The sequence below is a fragment of the Pseudorca crassidens genome, chromosome 14 (genome assembly GCF_039906515.1).
Source record: "Pseudorca crassidens isolate mPseCra1 chromosome 14, mPseCra1.hap1, whole genome shotgun sequence".
In the NCBI taxonomy this organism is placed as follows: Eukaryota; Metazoa; Chordata; class Mammalia; order Artiodactyla; family Delphinidae; genus Pseudorca; species Pseudorca crassidens.
In genome coordinates this window covers 32,652,496-32,671,516 of record NC_090309.1, presented here as the reverse complement: position 1 = coordinate 32,671,516, position 19,021 = coordinate 32,652,496, and the positions used below count along the sequence as shown (strand labels likewise).

General features: G+C 39.2%; 1 protein-coding gene across 3 annotated transcripts in view; it reads right to left on the bottom strand.

Moving 5' to 3' along the window:
- Positions 1–19,021, bottom strand: part of GFPT1 (glutamine--fructose-6-phosphate transaminase 1) — a 72,216-nt gene that overhangs the window by 36,160 nt on the left and 17,035 nt on the right. For all 3 annotated transcript variants that reach the window (XM_067704839.1, XM_067704840.1, XM_067704841.1), the window contains exons 2-7: positions 18,620–18,727; positions 16,085–16,192; positions 9,488–9,613; positions 3,854–3,912; positions 2,512–2,646; positions 1,053–1,114 (exon numbers count right to left, since the gene is read on the bottom strand). In XM_067704839.1, the coding sequence (XP_067560940.1) occupies positions 1,053–1,114; positions 2,512–2,646; positions 3,854–3,912; positions 9,488–9,613; positions 16,085–16,192; positions 18,620–18,727 (598 nt within the window). The remainder of the gene's footprint in view (positions 1–1,052; positions 1,115–2,511; positions 2,647–3,853; positions 3,913–9,487; positions 9,614–16,084; positions 16,193–18,619; positions 18,728–19,021) is intronic.

The window sequence follows — 19,021 nt, the reverse complement described above, 5'->3', positions numbered from 1 at the left end:
ACACAGCCATGCCCTTTCTTCTACACGTTTTCTACAACTGCTTTCACACTACGACAGCAAAACCAACTAACTGGTTGCCACAGAGGCAACATAGCCCAGAAAGCCTAAAATATTTACTATCTGGCCTGTTACAGAAAAAGTTTGCGGACCCCTGTTCTATAATGATGCATTAGAAAGTTTTCTCCTTTTTAATGTAAAATGAAACCTTTCTTTTGATGTGTGAACAATATATGAACATTAGTCCCCTTGACTTCATTTTAAAGACAGCTCTCTCTTACCAACTCTTAGGGTTCCACACTGTTCTAAAAAGGACTTCATGATTAGGCTTGAATATCCCAGCAAAAGTAGTAATGGTACAATTATCTAGGACTCTGTCTAGAATATAGAGTTCTGAAAAATATGGATATTTTACAAAATATTCAACATCCAAATTCACAAAGTAACAATGGTGCCCCACTACAAACAAAAGGCCGATTATAAATGCCAAAATGTTTTTGCTTTGTTAAGGGATTCTGTTACATGGAATAGTGGTAAAACAACAGACAAGAAGGGCATATGAAAATAAATATAGTCGACCTCCCATATGCATGGGTTCCACATCTGCAGATTCAACCAACTGCAGATTGAAAATATTCGGGGAAAAAAAATTCCAACAAGTTCCAAAAAGCAAAACTTGAATTTGCCACACACTGGCAACTATTTACACACTACCATTTGCGTTGTATTTACAACTATGTATATAACATTTACATTACATGAGGGTATGTAAGTAATCTAGAGATGATTTAAAGTGTACAGGAGTATGTATCTAGGTTATACGCAAACACTACACCATTTTATATAGGGGACTTGCACATCCATGGATTTTGGTATTCACGGGAGCTCCTGGAACCAATCCCCCATGGATACCAAGGGATGACTCACACAAGTATCTCTAAAAAAGGACAGAGTCATTATGGTGAAGGGCCATTCAGAGTGTACAGGGGATAAGCTTAAAATGCTAAAGTTTCAAAATACACATAATTATTAGTCATTATAAAATTTACATATACCTTGTGCCTACTGCTTGGCCAGGAAAATGAACACTTTTAAATACAAGTGCAAAAGCACCTTCCTATAGAGGGAAAAAAAAAATGCATTAGCATTATATATTATAATCAATTATCAAATGTGAAATGCCTAAAATATACTGGCTTCAGCACAGAAATGTTTTGTTCACACAGCTACTCTTTTGCACTAGTTTATAAATGAGTCTGAATTTTAGGTAGACACTTACTCCTGAGCTTTGATGTATCCAAGATCCACTTTTTAACCAAGCCCACTCTTGAAATAGGCTCAGTAGATAATAGCTCCTAAACAGACCATTTTAAAAGACACCTTTGTACACGCTACCAATACTTCTCAATAGGTACATCATATCTCCCATACTATGCATTAGTAAGGGAAGGGCAGAATCAGAAAAGATCCCAAGCTCCATATCCAAAACCCATTCTCTGGCCCAGTAATTTTATACCACTGTTAACTTCCATCCTTTTTGTCCTTGATATTGGAGACATAAATATACACAATCACAATTATTAACATGCACACCATACCGCCCCCCCTCAACCCAAACTCCTCAGGGACAGGGCCTAAGGAAATCAAGAATGAATAAAGGAGGAACACAAGGTAGGAGAAGGAAGGAACAGAAAAACGGCTATACGAGTACAAACAAGAAAAGGCTGGGAAGGCACACTACTCTGCCTTGAGTAAAGAGAAGTTCTCTATCTTCTCTACCTTCCTGACTCCTTTAGCTGCAGACATCATAAGATTTGGGTGGAGATGGGAGGTAAGGGTTGGACCTTCACAGAGAAGTAAAGGGCTTTTAAATGGAAAAGCCAGAGTTATGAGTGGGATTGGGGCGGGGGTGGAAATCACTATGTATTTGGACCTTTGTGTATCTTTGATATCTTTAATCTTTAATTAGGACAACTGGGATGAGATCAAAAACAATACCACTTTTCCCTCGGGTTGGGAAATAATTTTCTGTAGAGGTACAGGGCCAAGGAAAAGTCCCCATAAGGAAAAATGAGTTGACTGTACTGGCTGAGACATGCAGCCATTATCCCAGAATAAAGAGTGTGTATTTCACCGAAGCTACCCTTCGCTAAGTTACTGACTAGAAGAACACTTGAATGAGCAGGAAGCAAGAAGGTGATGAATCCCCAAGTGTGTGTACTGTGTACACATTTGTGTGTGGTGTGTATGGGTTTATGTGTGTGTATGCATAGTTTTTGGACAAACTGCTTTTGGATTATTTTTAGTTCCCATGACACTAAACTACAGTGAAAGAAGTAAAATCATTAAAACAACAGTCTCTCAAAATTATTCAAGTTGAATAGTTATATACATGGGAAATAAAAGCAAAAAATACTTAAGAAATAAGCATAATTCCTACTTATCAAAGTTATTTTTAAGCGTTTATTGTGAGTAATGTCGGCAATAATCATCTTTAAAAGTATGGTTTAATACCAATTGTTGGATGACTCTCTCCACCAAGGTAGTAAAACTTGTATCTTGACTTTCCCGATTGTCATACATGTACTTAACAAGCTTGGCAATTGTCTCTGTGTCTGTTTCAGATTCAAAGTCATAGCCTTTGCTTTCCTGTAATTAGAAAGGAAAAAATTTTGACCCATTCAAGGAAATATTCATAATATCTAAATCTTTTCTACACAATTCTTCCTCAAAAATCTCATTACCCAACTTCTAGTCTCTTTTTGACCACCACACCCTGAATACCCACTCTTTAAACTTAAGGTCACCATCTAATTACGGTGAATCCAAAATAGTGAGGTGATCAAACATACTTATAATTATATAAATCTATATATGTCATATATGAATTAAATACATTTTAAAATAATTAAAATATAATGAAATATATAACATTCACAAACCACTAATTCCATTATGAATATAATGATTCCTTCTTTTTTTTTTTTTATAAATTTATTTATTTATTTATTTTTGGTTGTGTTGGGTCTTCGTTGTTGCTGCGCGGGCTTTCTTTAGTTGGGTCGAGTGGGGGCTACCCTTTGTTGTGGAGCACAGGCTCTGGACGCGCAGGCTCAGCGGCCATGGCTCACGGGCCCAGCCACTCCGCGGCACGTGGGATCTTCCCAGACCAGGGCACGAACCCGTGTCCCCTGCATTGGCAGGCGGACTCTTAACCACTGTGCCACCAGGGAAGCCCATGATTCCTTCTTTAATGATGATACTTCACTGTCCAATACAATGGCCATTAGCTATAGGTGGCTATTTAAATTTAAAGTGAAATAAAATTTCAAATTTAGTTCCTCATTCATCCTACCTCAACAGCCACATGTGGACAGTGGCTACCATACTGGGACAGTACATGATCAGAAAGTTTCCATCACTGCAGAATGCTGAACGGGACAGCTCTGAGAAGTCACTCATGAAGTCATCATCATTACCATTACTGTATACTACACAGCTATTTAGGGCATGGAGCCTTCATTCAATCTGTCTTGAGTCCTCTAACACCCTAGAATCTTTTAAAAATGACACTGTCTCTCACAATGCAAAGACATCCCCCCAAATTCCAATTTTATTTAAGCTTTTGGGTCATTTATAATCAAGCCAAATAATTATTTTCTTTTCATATAAGAAACAAAAAAGTTCTACTGTCAACAAAAAAAAGTCCAATAAACCACCATATCCTTGTAACTGTCTTAGGAATTATTTGATCACATCGAGATAGGATTTACTGCACATCCCAACAGACAACCTCAATGCTCTCATTAGAAGTATTCTTCAAAGACTGGTAGTCTTTTTAGGTCACTTTACTTACCAAAAACTTCTTCAAGTCTTTGTAGTTGGTGATGATTCCATTGTGAATAACAATAAATTCTAAAAGAGATAAAAGTATTGATGACCAAAAAGTTATAGGTCTAATAAACACTATAAATTGCCATTACTATTAAGAGATTTTTCTCAAGTCAAAAAATTTGTTACATGCTATACTTTCAGCTGTAATCAAGTATTATCCACTTTTCATCATCAGATTACCCTCAGGTAGATCAGCAGCACAGTTCACATGTAGAAGCACACAGTGCTAAGAGGTGGGTATGGTGGGTTAATATAATAAACTGGAGTCTAGAGACATCAACTTCAGTTGTGGCTAAACTACCAGTCCAGCGCCACTACGTAAAAGAAGCAGGTTCCTTGGGCCACTTTCCTCATTTGCAAAATGAAAGGGTTGAACTAAATAACTATTATTCTCACTTCTTTGTTCATTCATTCTTATGCATAAAACATTCCTAAGTTTAAAGAGAAAGGCTTCATCCAATTTACACTAAATGAGTTTAAAACCAAAGTTAAAGAATTGAGAGAAAACGGACAGTTACTCAGTTCTATAGTTTACTTATCTGAGGCCCAGAAAACTCCCAGAATGTCAGATAAACTAAAGTTAAAGAAGCATTTCAAGATCAAATACAGATGACAGTGGGATAATTTTCATCTTTTTTTTGATTAAATAACTTTCAAAAACGTAAGAATGTGCAATCAGGAGTTGACAATATTATTTGTAGCCACTGACAGTGTATGTAAAGTAAAGGCAACTAATGTGGATTTCTTATTTAAAGTTCATGTAAATCAGGAGAGAAATTACCACTAAATTCAATTTTATATCAAATTATCAAAATGTTTTTTAATATACTTAAAGATCTGACGTTAAGTGAGCTTGAACTGAACACGTTCATTACAAACCAAATGTTAAACACTTCACTAGATTTCTAAGAAAAGATACCACAAAATGATACTACAAAAATAAATCTTAAAATTTTAATGCTAGAACACAGGGAATCATAAATAGCTGATATAAAGCCTAAAATTAAAGCCAAATTCTCAAAATATAACATATAGTTTTTCAGAAATCTTTTATAAAGACCTTGTCAGTATTAAAAGTTTGAGTAGTTAACATTCTAATCCAATAATTATGTGAAGCATGAAAAACCTAAAAAGGTAGCTACTGAATTAAACTACAAAATCTTACCTCAAAGGGATATATATACACACATACATACATATAACTCAAAAATTTTGTTAAATGTTTATATACAGGAAGAGATGGAATAAGGAAGAGGAAATAAGATAGACGCTAGACTTATTTTAGTATGCCTTTTTTATAGGTATGACCTCAGAACTATGCAAATATTTTAAATAGTTTTAAATAAAAATTATTTTTTAAAGAAAATCAATTCCTAAAACTCAAAATAAAACATATCAACATAATGCTATACCCAGCTAGTAGAACAATTACATACAGAGGGATTATTCCAAGTGACTCCAAAACATAGTAATTTGATTATACATCCCTAGAGAGATATACCCTAAGGACAAAAAAAAATAAAAAACAGTCAACATACTGTTATGGTAGTGTTGACATTATGATTCCATGGTACACGTAGCATCTGATAGATCAAATAAGTATGTTGCTGGTGTTAACTAAGTTTTTAAGTGTGACTGAAAAGAAACACATAGATCAATGAGGTTAAGTAAAAACCTTACAGCCCTGGATCTGAATTGAAAGTGTTAGTGTAAAATTACGTTGTGTTTTCTCTTTAAATTTACACATGCACATACACAGAGGTATATATATTTCCTAGCTCTGCTCACTGAAAAGGCCTAGGTGCAATGAGCACTTCTAAGACCTGGTTTAGTCTTTTTTTTTTTTTTTTTTGGCAGTGCAATATAGAAGTACATGGTGTTGTTACTAGCTTGAGATAACAGAAGTTTTAAAAGATGACCATTTACTATCAAGTAGCCTCATAACAGAAATGTATCTCAAGTTGCCAAGGCTGTAGAAAATATGCAGGATGGGATGGAGATTATTCTTGTGTTTAACAGGGTAAAAGAGTTAACTGCTAGCCCAGCACTATAACTGTACTTATTTGGAAAAAAAACTGGTTTGTTTCAATGATGGTTTCATCTTTCATTTCTTTCAGCTGGGTGGGAAATGAAAGGACACATGCTTTCCTGAGTTTTACGTGTTCTTGTTAATACACGTTTTGTTTCCATTAAGCCTGCAGGAGTCCTCCTGGGTATTTCTGAATTGTGTTGTGTACATGTGTGCCTGAGAGCTTGTCTTCTTACAGCATTTAGTTGCTGTTTGCCTTTTTGTTGGATAAAATATTAGCAATGTATCCTTCCCATATTCCCTGCCATCAAACCTATTATGATCCAAAATCCTCATCAAACATCTGGTTTTAGAACTTCAGAGATGGCAGTAAAACAAAAAAAATCCTTGGACAAACCATCCCCTCCGTAAGCATGGGCCTATGCTGAAACTTTCCCTCACAACTCTACATTTCTACTTCAAGTAACTGACCTTTCAACTCTACCCATTTAGAGGAACAAACCATGGAAAGGAGGTACATATGTTGCCCTCTTTCTATAGGCCTCATCTTCAAATTTTAGTTCTGTCACACAAGAAAATCTCACTCTGTCCCCTGTGTCCTTTTCTAATCTTGACAAAGAGCAAAGTTCCTTCTAGAGCTATCCATGCTCCTCAGATCTGCTGTGTGCGCTGTGCGGACTCCCAGTGAAGTGGAGGGTGAGAGCAGGCAGTAGACTCTAAGGCACTTTCCTCCACGTAGAATGGCAGGTTGTCCCTCCCCGCACTCTCCCAAGAAGATGGCCTGATGCATCCTGGCTCCGTGTTCACACAGCTTGTCACTGCAGCAGAAGACACATCTACGCCTTCGCTATTCAAACGTGCGTGGCTCTCTAGCATGACTAAATAACACGGGAACAATCCATCTCTAAATAAATACTACTGACTGTGCTGTTTCTTCTAGAGGTGCCTCTGCTGATGTATTTCTAAGCCATACCAGTCCTTCCAGTTTCAGTGGTGGAATGTGGCCCCCTAGTTACTGTTGGGGGTTACTTTAACCATAAGGTAAACCCTTCTCCAACAGTTTCAAAATACTTGTGACTTCAGACATCAGTTCAGAGAGCTTACACTTTGTCGGCCTTCACCTGCTCCTTAATTCTCGACACTACGAGGTGGAGTTATCAATGAGATCACAGAAGCTACTGCTGGAAAAGTTTGTAAGACAAAAAGTCATCACATGTTTCTTGACTAGCATAACTGAGCAATGTTTTCTGAGTCTGAGATGTAGGCTTTGGAGGAGTAATGCTAACAAGTTATCTGAGTATCCAAGAGTCTGAAAGACCTCTCCGGAAGTACAAATATATAACAAAGAGAGAAGACAGTCATCAGGGAGGATGCTTACTTACACAGTGTAACTTGGATCTGATCGTTCTCCTGGCACAAAGGAGCGAGTACTTTCAACAGGACATCTACGTACTAAGAGGTGGTATGGCAATTAACTTCAGGGCAAAACTGAATCAAGCATTCTGTATTTTGGAAAAAAACTTCGGTTTTTTTCATGGAAACTAGATACTCTTCTCTAGTTTATTGAATTTTAAAAATGGAAGATCCTGCATTTTTAAAAGGCCTTTTTACATGAAGTAGAATTTCTAATTGACAGATCTAGAAATCAATCTGAATTGGACAAACTATGGATTCAACATGCAGATGAGATTTCCTCCTGCGGTTACCTTGAAGCAGATTTGATACCCACCCTCAAAAGAATCCTATAAAAAAACAGCTTCAAAACCCCTTTTTAATCACAATAGTGCAGCAAAACCAGAAGTAAACAACTGCCTGTTAACCTGTTATTTCAAATATCGACTGAAAAGCCAACAGGCATTTTTTTGTGCAGCTTTTTAAAACACTGTTAAGTTGAAATATCAAATCTGCACAGCACCATCCCTTCACAGAAGGCAAGAAACTGCCAGCACATCATGTGGGAGGCCGTCCTTGGTGCTGTCGGCCATGAAAGTGGGCCTCCTTCAGGATCTGGCTGAGGTGCAAGCCAGGGCCTCGGCACAAATGCAGACTGCCTGGCACGGGCTCAGGGTGCTGGCGCTGGGCCCGGCGACGAGGTGGTTTAAGCCACTTTCTGGCCCCCCGGCCCTGGCTATTGCCGCTGCTGCCGCTGCTGCTGCTCCCGCCACTATCACTGAGTGAAGACTCTGTGTCCCGGGATCGTGAAAGACAGGCTTTCTACTACTCCTTTTGGTCTGGGGGGGAAGATGGTGGTCTTATTCACTGCCACCCCTTCTTTTCCTGGGGCAGAGGCACTGGCTCACAGCAGCTGATGGAGGGGAGCGACGAGGCACCGCAAGAGGAGGGAACAGAGGGCGCTGTGTTTCGGTGGTCGCCACGCCCACCCCCTCAGGCCTTGGCTCCATGGTACCCACCGCTACTTCCAGCATCTGCTCCGGGCCCCCCATGTCACAGCCACCACGGCACCCAGGTTTATAGTCTTTAATTATCGTTTCCACTGAAAGAAACTAGGACTCCTTAGAGAAATGGCTGATTCCAGGTTTGGGGCAGGATTAGATAAACCTGCAACATCTTGAACTACCAGAAAACAACAAAGACTACTGAGCCTACTTGGGTCACATCAAAAGGACTCAGGAGTCAACCTGAATAAGCTCCCAATGACTAAAGATGGGAAGTTTTGTGCATCAATATAGATAATTACTTCAGTGTTTTGAAACAAATGAAATATTTTAAATCCATGAATTTATAATAATACAGTAAGTATAAAAAGGAACTCTGTTCACCTTAGAACATTAGAAGCGCTTCATTTGAAAAATGGTAAATAAAGGGGAAAAAAAATCAAACATTTATCTTGCCTTTCCTATACAATCTGTACATCAGGATAATCAAGTGGTTAATATGGAGAAGTTTCTCTTTATAGAAGTATTTTAGATAATAAATGACGAAGGAAAGATTGTATTAGACTATCACCATTTTATAACCCCTAAAGAAATAATTAATATTGGCAATGATTATCAATGACCTAACACAAAAAGAAAAACATCCAAACATTACAGGTACAAACAAATACCATACCAACTTATAACACATAGAAGGGACAGAGAGTTATGTGAAATGACACCACAGGATGCAAGCCATTAGCAAGATCTAGACTGTAGGAAACTCTACAGGACAAACAATAGAGTAAACTGCAAGGAAGAAAGGAGAGAAAAGGAAAAGTCTCTTAGGAGACTTAGGAGATAAATCAATCTACTAAGTCCTTGCCTTTTAGAGATACACACTTACATAATTACTAATTCAATGCTATGATATCTAGTTATCTGTGATATATCTATCTATATGATATCTATTGGCTTCCAAAATAATCTGGGTGGGGTACAGAAAAATATAACTGATTATGTATTGATAAATGTTAAAGCTGGGTGATGGATATATCAGGTTCTGTATGCTCTCTACATCTGAATATGCTTGAAATTTTCCATATTAAAATAATGAAAACAGAGTTTTCATTCTTCTATTATTGGCCCTCTACAAACACTCCAGAGCATGTACAGTCTGTCCTGTCCATACCATTATTTTTATCAGAGCGCTGGGGATGGCTATTGACAGGATTGGGTTCGCCATGCGTTGCCCAACGGGTATGAGCTATTCCAAGGTGTACATCAAATTCTATATCCAAATCCATATCTTGTTGTTCTGAAAAAGATAAAATAAAAAACTTCAATATTAAATCATGCTGGAGAGATAATGCTATAAGCTAAAGTTAAATGTCATTATTACAGTTCTGCTCACCTGGAATATATAATTATTGAAAGTGAAGATCAGGCATATTCAAAACAGTAATTAAAAGACTTACAGGAGTTAATGCTGCTGAAATATTTAGGGCAAATGGTTCCAATAACAACCAAAAAAATGTATACAAAGAGACAAAGCACATGTGACAAAATGCTAACAACTGGTAAAACTAGATGAAGTATATGGATGATTAATGTACTATTCTTTCAACTTTTCTGGAGGCTTGAAAATGTTCAAACTTATGGTCAAAAAGAGTTAAGGTGATTTTTTTAAATCTGTATTTAATCCTTTCCTTGAAAAAAAATCAGTATCATTTTAATTAGACATGTAAAAAAAATTCATTTTCTCAGGCTTGCCTGGTGGCGCAGTGGTTGAGAGTCCGCCTGCCGATGCAGGGGACACGGGTTCGTGCCCCGGTCCGGGAAGATCCCACATGCTGCGGAGCGGCTGGGCCCGTGAGCTGTGGCCGCTGGGCCTGCGCATCCGGAGCCTGTGCTCCGCAACGGGAGAGGCCGCAACAGTGGGAGGCCCGCGTACAGAAAAAGAAAATTCATTTTCTCAATGCCACACAACATTATGAGTGCAATTTCTTTGGTCCCCAGTGAATGTAACCATATCTCACACCATAAACTGCAATTATGAAGAGCTTGCATAATCAAAAAATAGTCCTTGAAAACAAAGCAGCACTATGAAAGTATGAGGTTATGGGCTGATGTTCCTCTGTCTTGCAAAGCAGCTATTCTAATTCCTTCTCCTTACGAACTCTCTCTTCTTGCTTCCTCCAGGGAAAAGAAAAAAAAAAAGACAGTTCTAGTATAGCATCTACCAGTAACGTCTCCTTCTAATTTCCTAAACAGAAATTTCATTTGGCTAAGAAACCAGGTAACAAACCTTATCAGAATTAGGTCTAAATTAAGAGCAAAATGCTCAGAAGTGTGAACAGGAAAGTCCACGCATATTAGTACGTAGTCTTTGTAGATTTTATCCTGGTTTAAACAGTGGTCATCCTAAAATACAAATCTGATAAAGAAACAGTGCTTAAAATCCTTAAATAGACTTCCAGTTGCTTAAAATGTGGTTTGCACCCCTAGCTACCCATATGAATCATCCTAAACCTGGTCACGTGGATTTAAAAAAAGATTCTCAAATTCTAACATACAACCAGAGAACCATTTTCTCACAAGATAAAGCCCCAACACCTTTTCATGGTATACAAAGGCCCTTCACCATCTGGCCCCCACCTACCTTTCCATCCTTCTCTCCCAACCCTCTCCAATCACTCCTCGAAGCTTTCAATGCACCTTTTACAAATAACAACAGCTAACATTTAAGGAGAACTTACTCTGTGCAAGGTACTACAGACATCTCCCCACTCTATCCCTATCACTGTGGCCTAAGCCTCCATCATCTCTACATGGACTACTAAACAGAATCCTAACTGGTCGCCCTGTGTCCAGTCTTCCTCTGTACAATCGAACCAAAGTGATCCTCTCAAAACAGAAGTTAGATCACGTCAGTCCCCTATGCAAAATGTTCCAGTGGCTTCCCACGACACACAAAGTAAAATCCATCATTCTGAAGACCCTCCATGACCTAGCCGTCAGCCTCCTCTCTAGCCTCATCTCCTGCCACTCTCTCCCTCACTTACTGAGCTCTAGCCCCACTGACTTCCAGCTATAAGCAGGCCAAACCCACACTGAATCTACGCACTTGGTGTTCCCTCTGCCTAGAATTCCCGTCTTCAGACAATCACGAGATCTCTGCTCAAATGTCATCTCTACCATACCTTTTCTTCATGGCACTAATCATTACCTAACGTTATTTATTGTTTGTCATCTGGCCCTCTCACTAGACAGTAAGCTCCACCTGGGCAGGGAGTTTGCTTATCTTTTCTTTGTCCTAAGGGCTTAGAACAATGGCTGGTATATAATAGGTACTCAATAAATATTCATTTTGTTATTGAATCCTCACAATACAATTAGGTACTGTTAGGTACAACTGTCCCCATTTTACAGATAAAGGAACTGAGGCTTCACGAGGTCACAGAACCTGCCCTAGGTCACAACTAATAGGAAACAGAGACAGGATTTGAACCCAAGAGTGCTTGACTCCAGAACCTAAGACTAAAACCACAATGTATACTCTGCCATACTATTATAACATTTATGACATGTTGTCTACCCGGCTTCTGCCAGAATTTAAGATCCACAAAGGTAGCAGCTTGTCTTATTATCTTTGAATTGTAAGCACTAAGCTACATAGGACAGATACTCAAACTTTTGTTGGGTGGTTCAATCAATGGATAAAATCATCAATGTATTCTTTTCTGGCTTAACTGTGTTCTGAAAAATTAAGGCGACCTGATAAATGACCTCCAGAAAAGTAAGGATTTCCATTTATTACTACTTAACAGGCAATGCAAGCAGTGAAAACATTTGACTAGTTTTTGGGGTTAACTATAATTAAAAGCAGTATGTGCCCCCACTTGCTGGCAAGAGAAAGTACATTGGAGAAAGCAACAAGAGTCTATAAAATGAACTCATTTCAAATTCACGGTAATTACCATACCTATTTCACTGTTGCCAAAGGAACATTATCTAATGACTAATAAGAAAAAGATCATTGCTATGACAATACGCATATTCCCCGCAAGAAATATTGCATGTTTTATAAATTAATCAGGGCTCCAATCCTGACTCTTCCTATCCAGTGTTACTCCATTCTAAAGCCCCTTGTTGAACCTTAAGTCTAGATAACGCTACACTCAGTTTTCTCTCCCCCGCCCGCCACAAGCTGCCAAGCAACACTGAAGAAAGTCACAAAATTCTGTAAATTGAGTCCATTTCAAGTTCATGGGTAATTATCAAATCTATTTAACTGTTGCCATTTAAGGAACACGTATCCGTGTTCCCTATTCACTAAACTGAGAACTCATTCAATTCCCCAACAGCTCATGACATTTTTTATACTTTTTAAGCCTCAATCCTACCTATATCATCCCTCAATCTACCTTACTCAGGTTTCCCCTTCACCTCATAACTCTGTTTAAATTAGCTTTTCTTTTCCCTTTAACTCCTGTAAAGGCTAACTCCCCACCTGTGCCTTGACCTTTCTGAGCTGTAACACCTCAATAATTTCCTTTCTTGCATCTTCTGTCTTCCCCCCACCCTTATTACTCCCAAGGTTCCTTGCCCTCTGTGTACCTATTCTCAGATGTCATCTTTCTTTTTTTTTTAATCGTTCAAACATATTTAATTTGCTGGTAATGATGAAACACTCAAATACCTACACCCAGATAACAAATGTTAACATATAATCATTTGTGCTTTACATCTTTAAGACATAAATTATTTAAAAAATCTTTACTTGTTGTCATGCCCTAGAACAGCAGTCCTCTTCTGCCTTTCCTCTGCCCCCAAACTTCACTGCTTTTACTGCTGACACCATCTAATGTCAGTACCTGCTCCTCTGAGCTTCAATTTTCTCATCTGCAAAATGAGGATGATAATTTCACCTACTTCATGGGTTATGACGAGGACTATATAGAAGGCACCTAGTAGAGTGCCTGGGACACAGAAAGCAATCAATAAATGTTAGCAAGTATTATCAAAGTCAGGAGCTACCAAAAAGCAATCTAATGGTCTTCTCTGAGATGTCTTCCTTCCCTTTTGTCTTAAGAGGTTAAACACTAAAACTTGCTGGGAATAATAAAATAAACATCACAAACATCGAAATAACCACACTCCGACTTAACAAATGCTAACGTCTCACCATTTATGCTTTAGATCTTTTTTAAAGCCTGAAATGTGGGCTTCCCTGGTGGCACAGTGGTTGAGAATCCACCTGCCAATGAAGGGGACACGGGTTCGAGCCCTGGTCCGGGAAGATCCCACATGCCGTGGAGCAACTGAGCCTGTGCGCCACAAATACTGAGCCTGTGCTCTAGAGCCCACGAGCCACAACTGCTGAAGCCCACGTGCCGCAACTACTGAAGCCCACGTGCCTAGAGCCCGAGCTCCGCAACAGGAGAAGCCACCGCAGTGGGAGGCCCGCGCACCACAGCGAAGGGTAGCCCCCGCTCCTCGCAACTAGAGAAAGCCCACGCACAGCAACAAAGACCCAACGCAGCCAAAAATAAATAAAAAATAAATAAACCCTAAAATGTAAAAAAATGCAGTTGGTGCCTCCTTTATACCCTGCTCCATCCCTTTCCTCCCCAGAGGATTCACAAGAGCTTTCCCACCTATGCCTTCAAATTTCTATTATGCTACTATATTCATAAATTATAGTGTTCTTTTTTTTTAAATGGTACAATACTTTGCATATCCTTCTCTAGATTGCTTTTTTCACTCAACATTAAGTTCTCAGAAATTATGCATGTCCCCACATGCAGAACCAGATCCAGTACACGTCTTTCAAAAGCTACACATGGTCATTCACTATCACATACAATTTATTCCAGGTTGCTTCTAAACTTGGCTGCAATGCATCTTACTGTCATGTCTCCTTGTCATAGTGTTTCTTCTGAGTACCTGCCCAAGAGTGGAAGTGCTTGGCCACAAGGTATAGGCATCTCCCATTTAGACATTGCCAGATTGCTCTTCCAAGTGATTCATCAGTTACAAACTCACCAGCACTGTCTCCAAGTGACCCATTCCAGGAAAGGGGTCACTTTCCTGCAGGAGGAGGCATGTTTCAATATGGTGACATTCAAAGATGGTGATTCTGGTCACAATCTGCCTTTCTAGCCTCGCACTCATCTACCAACAAAGTAGATTAAAAGGACCACCTACCATTCCATCAAACTTGCTTTCCCTATTCTTATCTTTTTCCAAGCTAATCTACTCAGAAGGTCCTCCCTTCCCACCTTCACTGCCCAAATATAATTAGCAGCCATTCCTTATGTATCCCAAGTCTTCCTAACTTGTGGGAACTAGCTCTCCCCTGAATGTTAAACCAATCTGTTTATTCTCTCCTGTAGAACCTACTATAATCAGCCTGGTAAACAGGATGCAGTACACACATTAGACCAAATATTTATAACCACAGTTTTTGAAGTGTAGCTTTTGGGGGTGTCTGCTTTATCCCAAGCTAATCTTACCCACAATACATAAAAAATAAGTACTGATTTAATTTGTTAAGCAAGTACAGTTGACCCTTGAACAACACAGTGGGTCACGGGTGCTGACCCACCCAGCAGTTGAAAATCCGAGTATAACTTATAGTCAGCCCTCTGTGTCCAAGGTTCCATCTCCATGGATTTAACCGACTGTGGATGGTGTAATAATGTAGTATTTACTATTGAAAAAAAATTCGCACATAAGCGGACCTGAGCAGTTCAAACACGTGTTGTTCGAGCATCAATTGTACCACAAAGCTAAATGTCTGGCTTATGTGAAAATTAAAAATGACTAAATCCATCGTTCTCCTCTTCCACCTGCACTTCTTTACAATGATAACAATGGCATCCGTTTGAGCAGGTATATAAAAAACCTACTGTTTTCTGGGTTTTTTGTTTTTTTGTGGGGTTTTTTTGCGGTACGCGGGCCTCTCACTGTTGTGGCCTCTCCCGCTGCAGAGCACAGGCTCCGGACGCGCAGGCTCAGCGGCCATGGCTCACGGGCCCAGCCGCTCCGCGGCATGTGGGATCCTCCCAGACCGGGGCACGAACCCGTGTCCCCTGCATCGGCAGGCGGACTCTCAACCACTGCGCCACCAGGGAAGCCCTGTTTCCTGGTATTTTAGAGGATTTTTTGAAATGTTTTTTCAATCAATCTACTTCAAAGTTTTTGTTTTGTTTTCAAGTTTCCTGTGAAAAAATAAAATGTATAAACATAATGTAATGAACTAAATACTGTAAAGTATACGCTCTTTAGTGGAACATGTATCTCTGGCAACTACTTTATGCCAGGGAAGTAAGAAAATCATGAGGGAAAAATATGATACCTGATTGTATCAGACCTACTAAAAGGTGCAACATCCAGACTGACCACACATCCAAACTCAGCGTTTAGTCCAAAGTGAAGACAACCACCAAGTGAAGACACATGAATAAGGGCACCACTGAAAATACCTTTTGTCTTATGAAAGGCCCTTCCTCAGGAATGATGGCTACTTCATTTTAGGATATTAAGCTTGCTCTGAACACAGTGTACATAATTAAGTTCCTTCTCTAGTTAATATCATTTTTTGAAACTGAGGGATATTAAAACCAGTACAGATAGCATCAAAACTACTTTTCTTCCCTCCCTTCAACTTTAAAAATCACTGTTCTCAAAATGGGCCCCAAAATATGGGAGGAAAAGTAATTTGGTAGGGAAGGGAGAAGGAAGAAAAGAGGAGGGGGTTCAAAAACCAAACTAAGTACATTACTGTGAACTTCTTCATCCAGCGCCTTAACTTTTCCTTTCTTCTTAATGAGCTGGATTTTACAGGCATTGGCTTCCCAGTCTTTGTCATTGCCTCCATCAATCCCCACACCTAAATCACCGAGAGGTAGAAAAGCAAGATTTAGAAACTGACCACTACTTAGATTATCACTGTAAGGCAAAACTTCTAAGGAAAAAAATTTGTTTTTCATCTAATTAGTTCACTTACTTATCAATTCAAAATTTACTGAAAACCTATTACATGTCAAAAACCACGGTAGCTGCTAGAGATAAAAATGAAGAAAACTCAGTTCCTGTTCTTAAATTTCTCAATAGCCTATTGAGAAGACAGACAAGGAAAAAAATAATTACAATACAGTGTGGTTTTAATATAATAAAAGTTATGTGGTTATAATAAAAGTACTACAGGTTGCAACTGAAGTACAATGGAGAAACGAAGAAGACAGGCACCCACTGCAGAAGCAGGGTAAGGAGGGAATGTCAGGGAACACATCTCTCAAGATTCTACTAAAGTTCCTACGTAATTTGAAAAAATTACTCTGAAGATACTGGAAAAGCACTGAGTAGTTTCAAGCAGAGAAATTACATGGCGAAAAAGTTCAGAAAACTCCCTTTGGAAAGAGTGTAAAGGTTGGAGGAGAGAAACAGGAAGAAGAAACCTGCTGTCAGAAGTTACACCTACAGCAAAGCAAAAATGAGGAAGGCCTGAGCTACACAATGGTCATGAAGAGATGAGTGATACTGAGAAGCAGAACTGACTGCAGGTAACGTGAGAAAGCAGGAGACGTCTGGGACACCTCCCAGGCTCAAAGGACTTGCTGAATGACTGACTGTTGATTAAAGAACACAGAAAGAACAGAGTGAAGAGTGGAGTGAGAAATGGAGCATATTCAGTTCAATTCTGCACATGCAAAGTCTATAATATCATGGTCTACCCAGGGAGAAATTTCTAGGAGGCAGCTGGAAATACAGGTGTGCAGCACGGGAAATACATCTGGATTGTAAGTCACAACCATACAGGAGGTTGGGACTTCCCTGGTGATCCAGTGGTTAAGAATCCGCCTTCCAATGCAGGGGACGTGGCTCCAACCCCTGGTCGGGAAACTAAGATCCCACAGCCGCGGGGCAACTAAACCCACGCACCGCAACTAGAGAGAAGCCCGCAACGAAGAGCCCACACTCCTCAACGAAGACCCAACGTGGCCAACATAAAAATTAAAAAAAAAACATACAGGAGGTTGATGAAGTCAGAGCTCACCCACGAAAATACAAAATAAGAAAAGTGGGCCTATGAAAGTATCTTGAAGAACATTAATATAAGTAATAGGTGGAAGAAAAGAAGCCCCCAAAGCAGACAGGAAATAATCAGCATGTTAGGAAGAGAGTGAGAAGATGCGCCGTCAGAGAAGCTGAGGAAAGAGAATTTTAAGAACAAAGGAGTTGAGGAATTGACTTTCCATTAGCTGAGGAAGAGTCAGGGAAGATAAATGCCCGTTACAGCCAGGGATGTTGAGTGTACAGAAAAGAGTTAATATGGCAGGCCCAAGATCGCTGTCTTAGAAAGGCCTGCTTGGCAAAGCTGGCCATTGGCTGGCATGGATTTCAGGAGGGTTCCCACCACAGTAACTGATTAAGTGTGGCTTACTGCACCTAAACTGTTGGTGCAGACAAGGTGGCTTATGCCGAATGTCTGCTTCTCCTCTAGGAGCCTGGAATTTTGGCACATGTTAGGCAGAGGGTATCTACATGACCAGCCCCCAGTGACAGTCTTGGGCACTGAGTTACTAATGAGCTTCCCTGGTATACAACATTTCACACATTTTGCCCAACTCACTGGGGGAATTAAGCATATCCTGCATGACTCCACAGGGAGAGAATCCTGAAGCTATGTCTGCTCTCCTCCAGACTTCACCCCATGCACCTTTTCCCTTTGCTGATTTTGCTTTGTATTCTTTTGTTGTAATAAATCATAGCCATGAGTACAACTATATGCTGAGTGCTGCTAGGGAATCACTGAAACTGGGGATGGTCTTGGGGACCCCTGATACAGTTAAGGGAAGAAGCTAGAGTAGAACATAAAGTTGACAATAAGTTATTTTTATCTGCTTTGTCGTTTCTCTAAGATAGAAGAATCTTGGGCAAGTTCACATGCCAAAAGCATGGAATCCACGGAGAAAAAGAAGTTAAAAGTTACAGGAAAGAAAAAAATATATACAGAGTAAGGCCTTAAGAACTGTTTTATAATGAAAATGCCCCATGTGATTTGTTTTTATAGCAACATTCTTAGCAAAAGAAGATACCCGTGAGAAGCAATATTCTACATAAATGCTAATGCTGCTGAAATTGCATGAACAAACCCTTTAAACGTGATAAAAGCCAAAAATTCTTCAGATTTTAGATTTACCAGAAACAACAAAATGAACATTATAAAGAATCTAGTAACCTAAAACAAACAAAAAACCCTTTCTATTTATTCAAGAATCATGCAACACCCATAATATTTTTTTAAAGGAAATACCAGCAGAATCATATCCTCTGTACTCCAGTCTCTGAAGGCCTTTGATTAGGGTCTCCAAAATTTCTCGTCTCGTGCGAGGAACATGGTAGTTTAAGTAAGCAAATATACCTGCAAATAAACAAATATTTAATAGAAAATTCGAACTAGAGAATCAACATTGGCATAACTATGACAAAAATCTTAATTTTCATAATAATATCTAAGATGTGCAAAAACGTGAAGCTACAGTCCATCTTTAAAAAAGAAAGAATCTTCACTTCAAATTATTCAAAGGCAGTGAAACTTTTTCAAAGCGGAATTTCTTCTAAGTATAAAAGACTGAAGCAAATAAGTCAAAATAAATGTTTAGTTTTTTCAAAGCCGTTTATAAGACTGTTCACTTACCTTCCATCACTGACATTT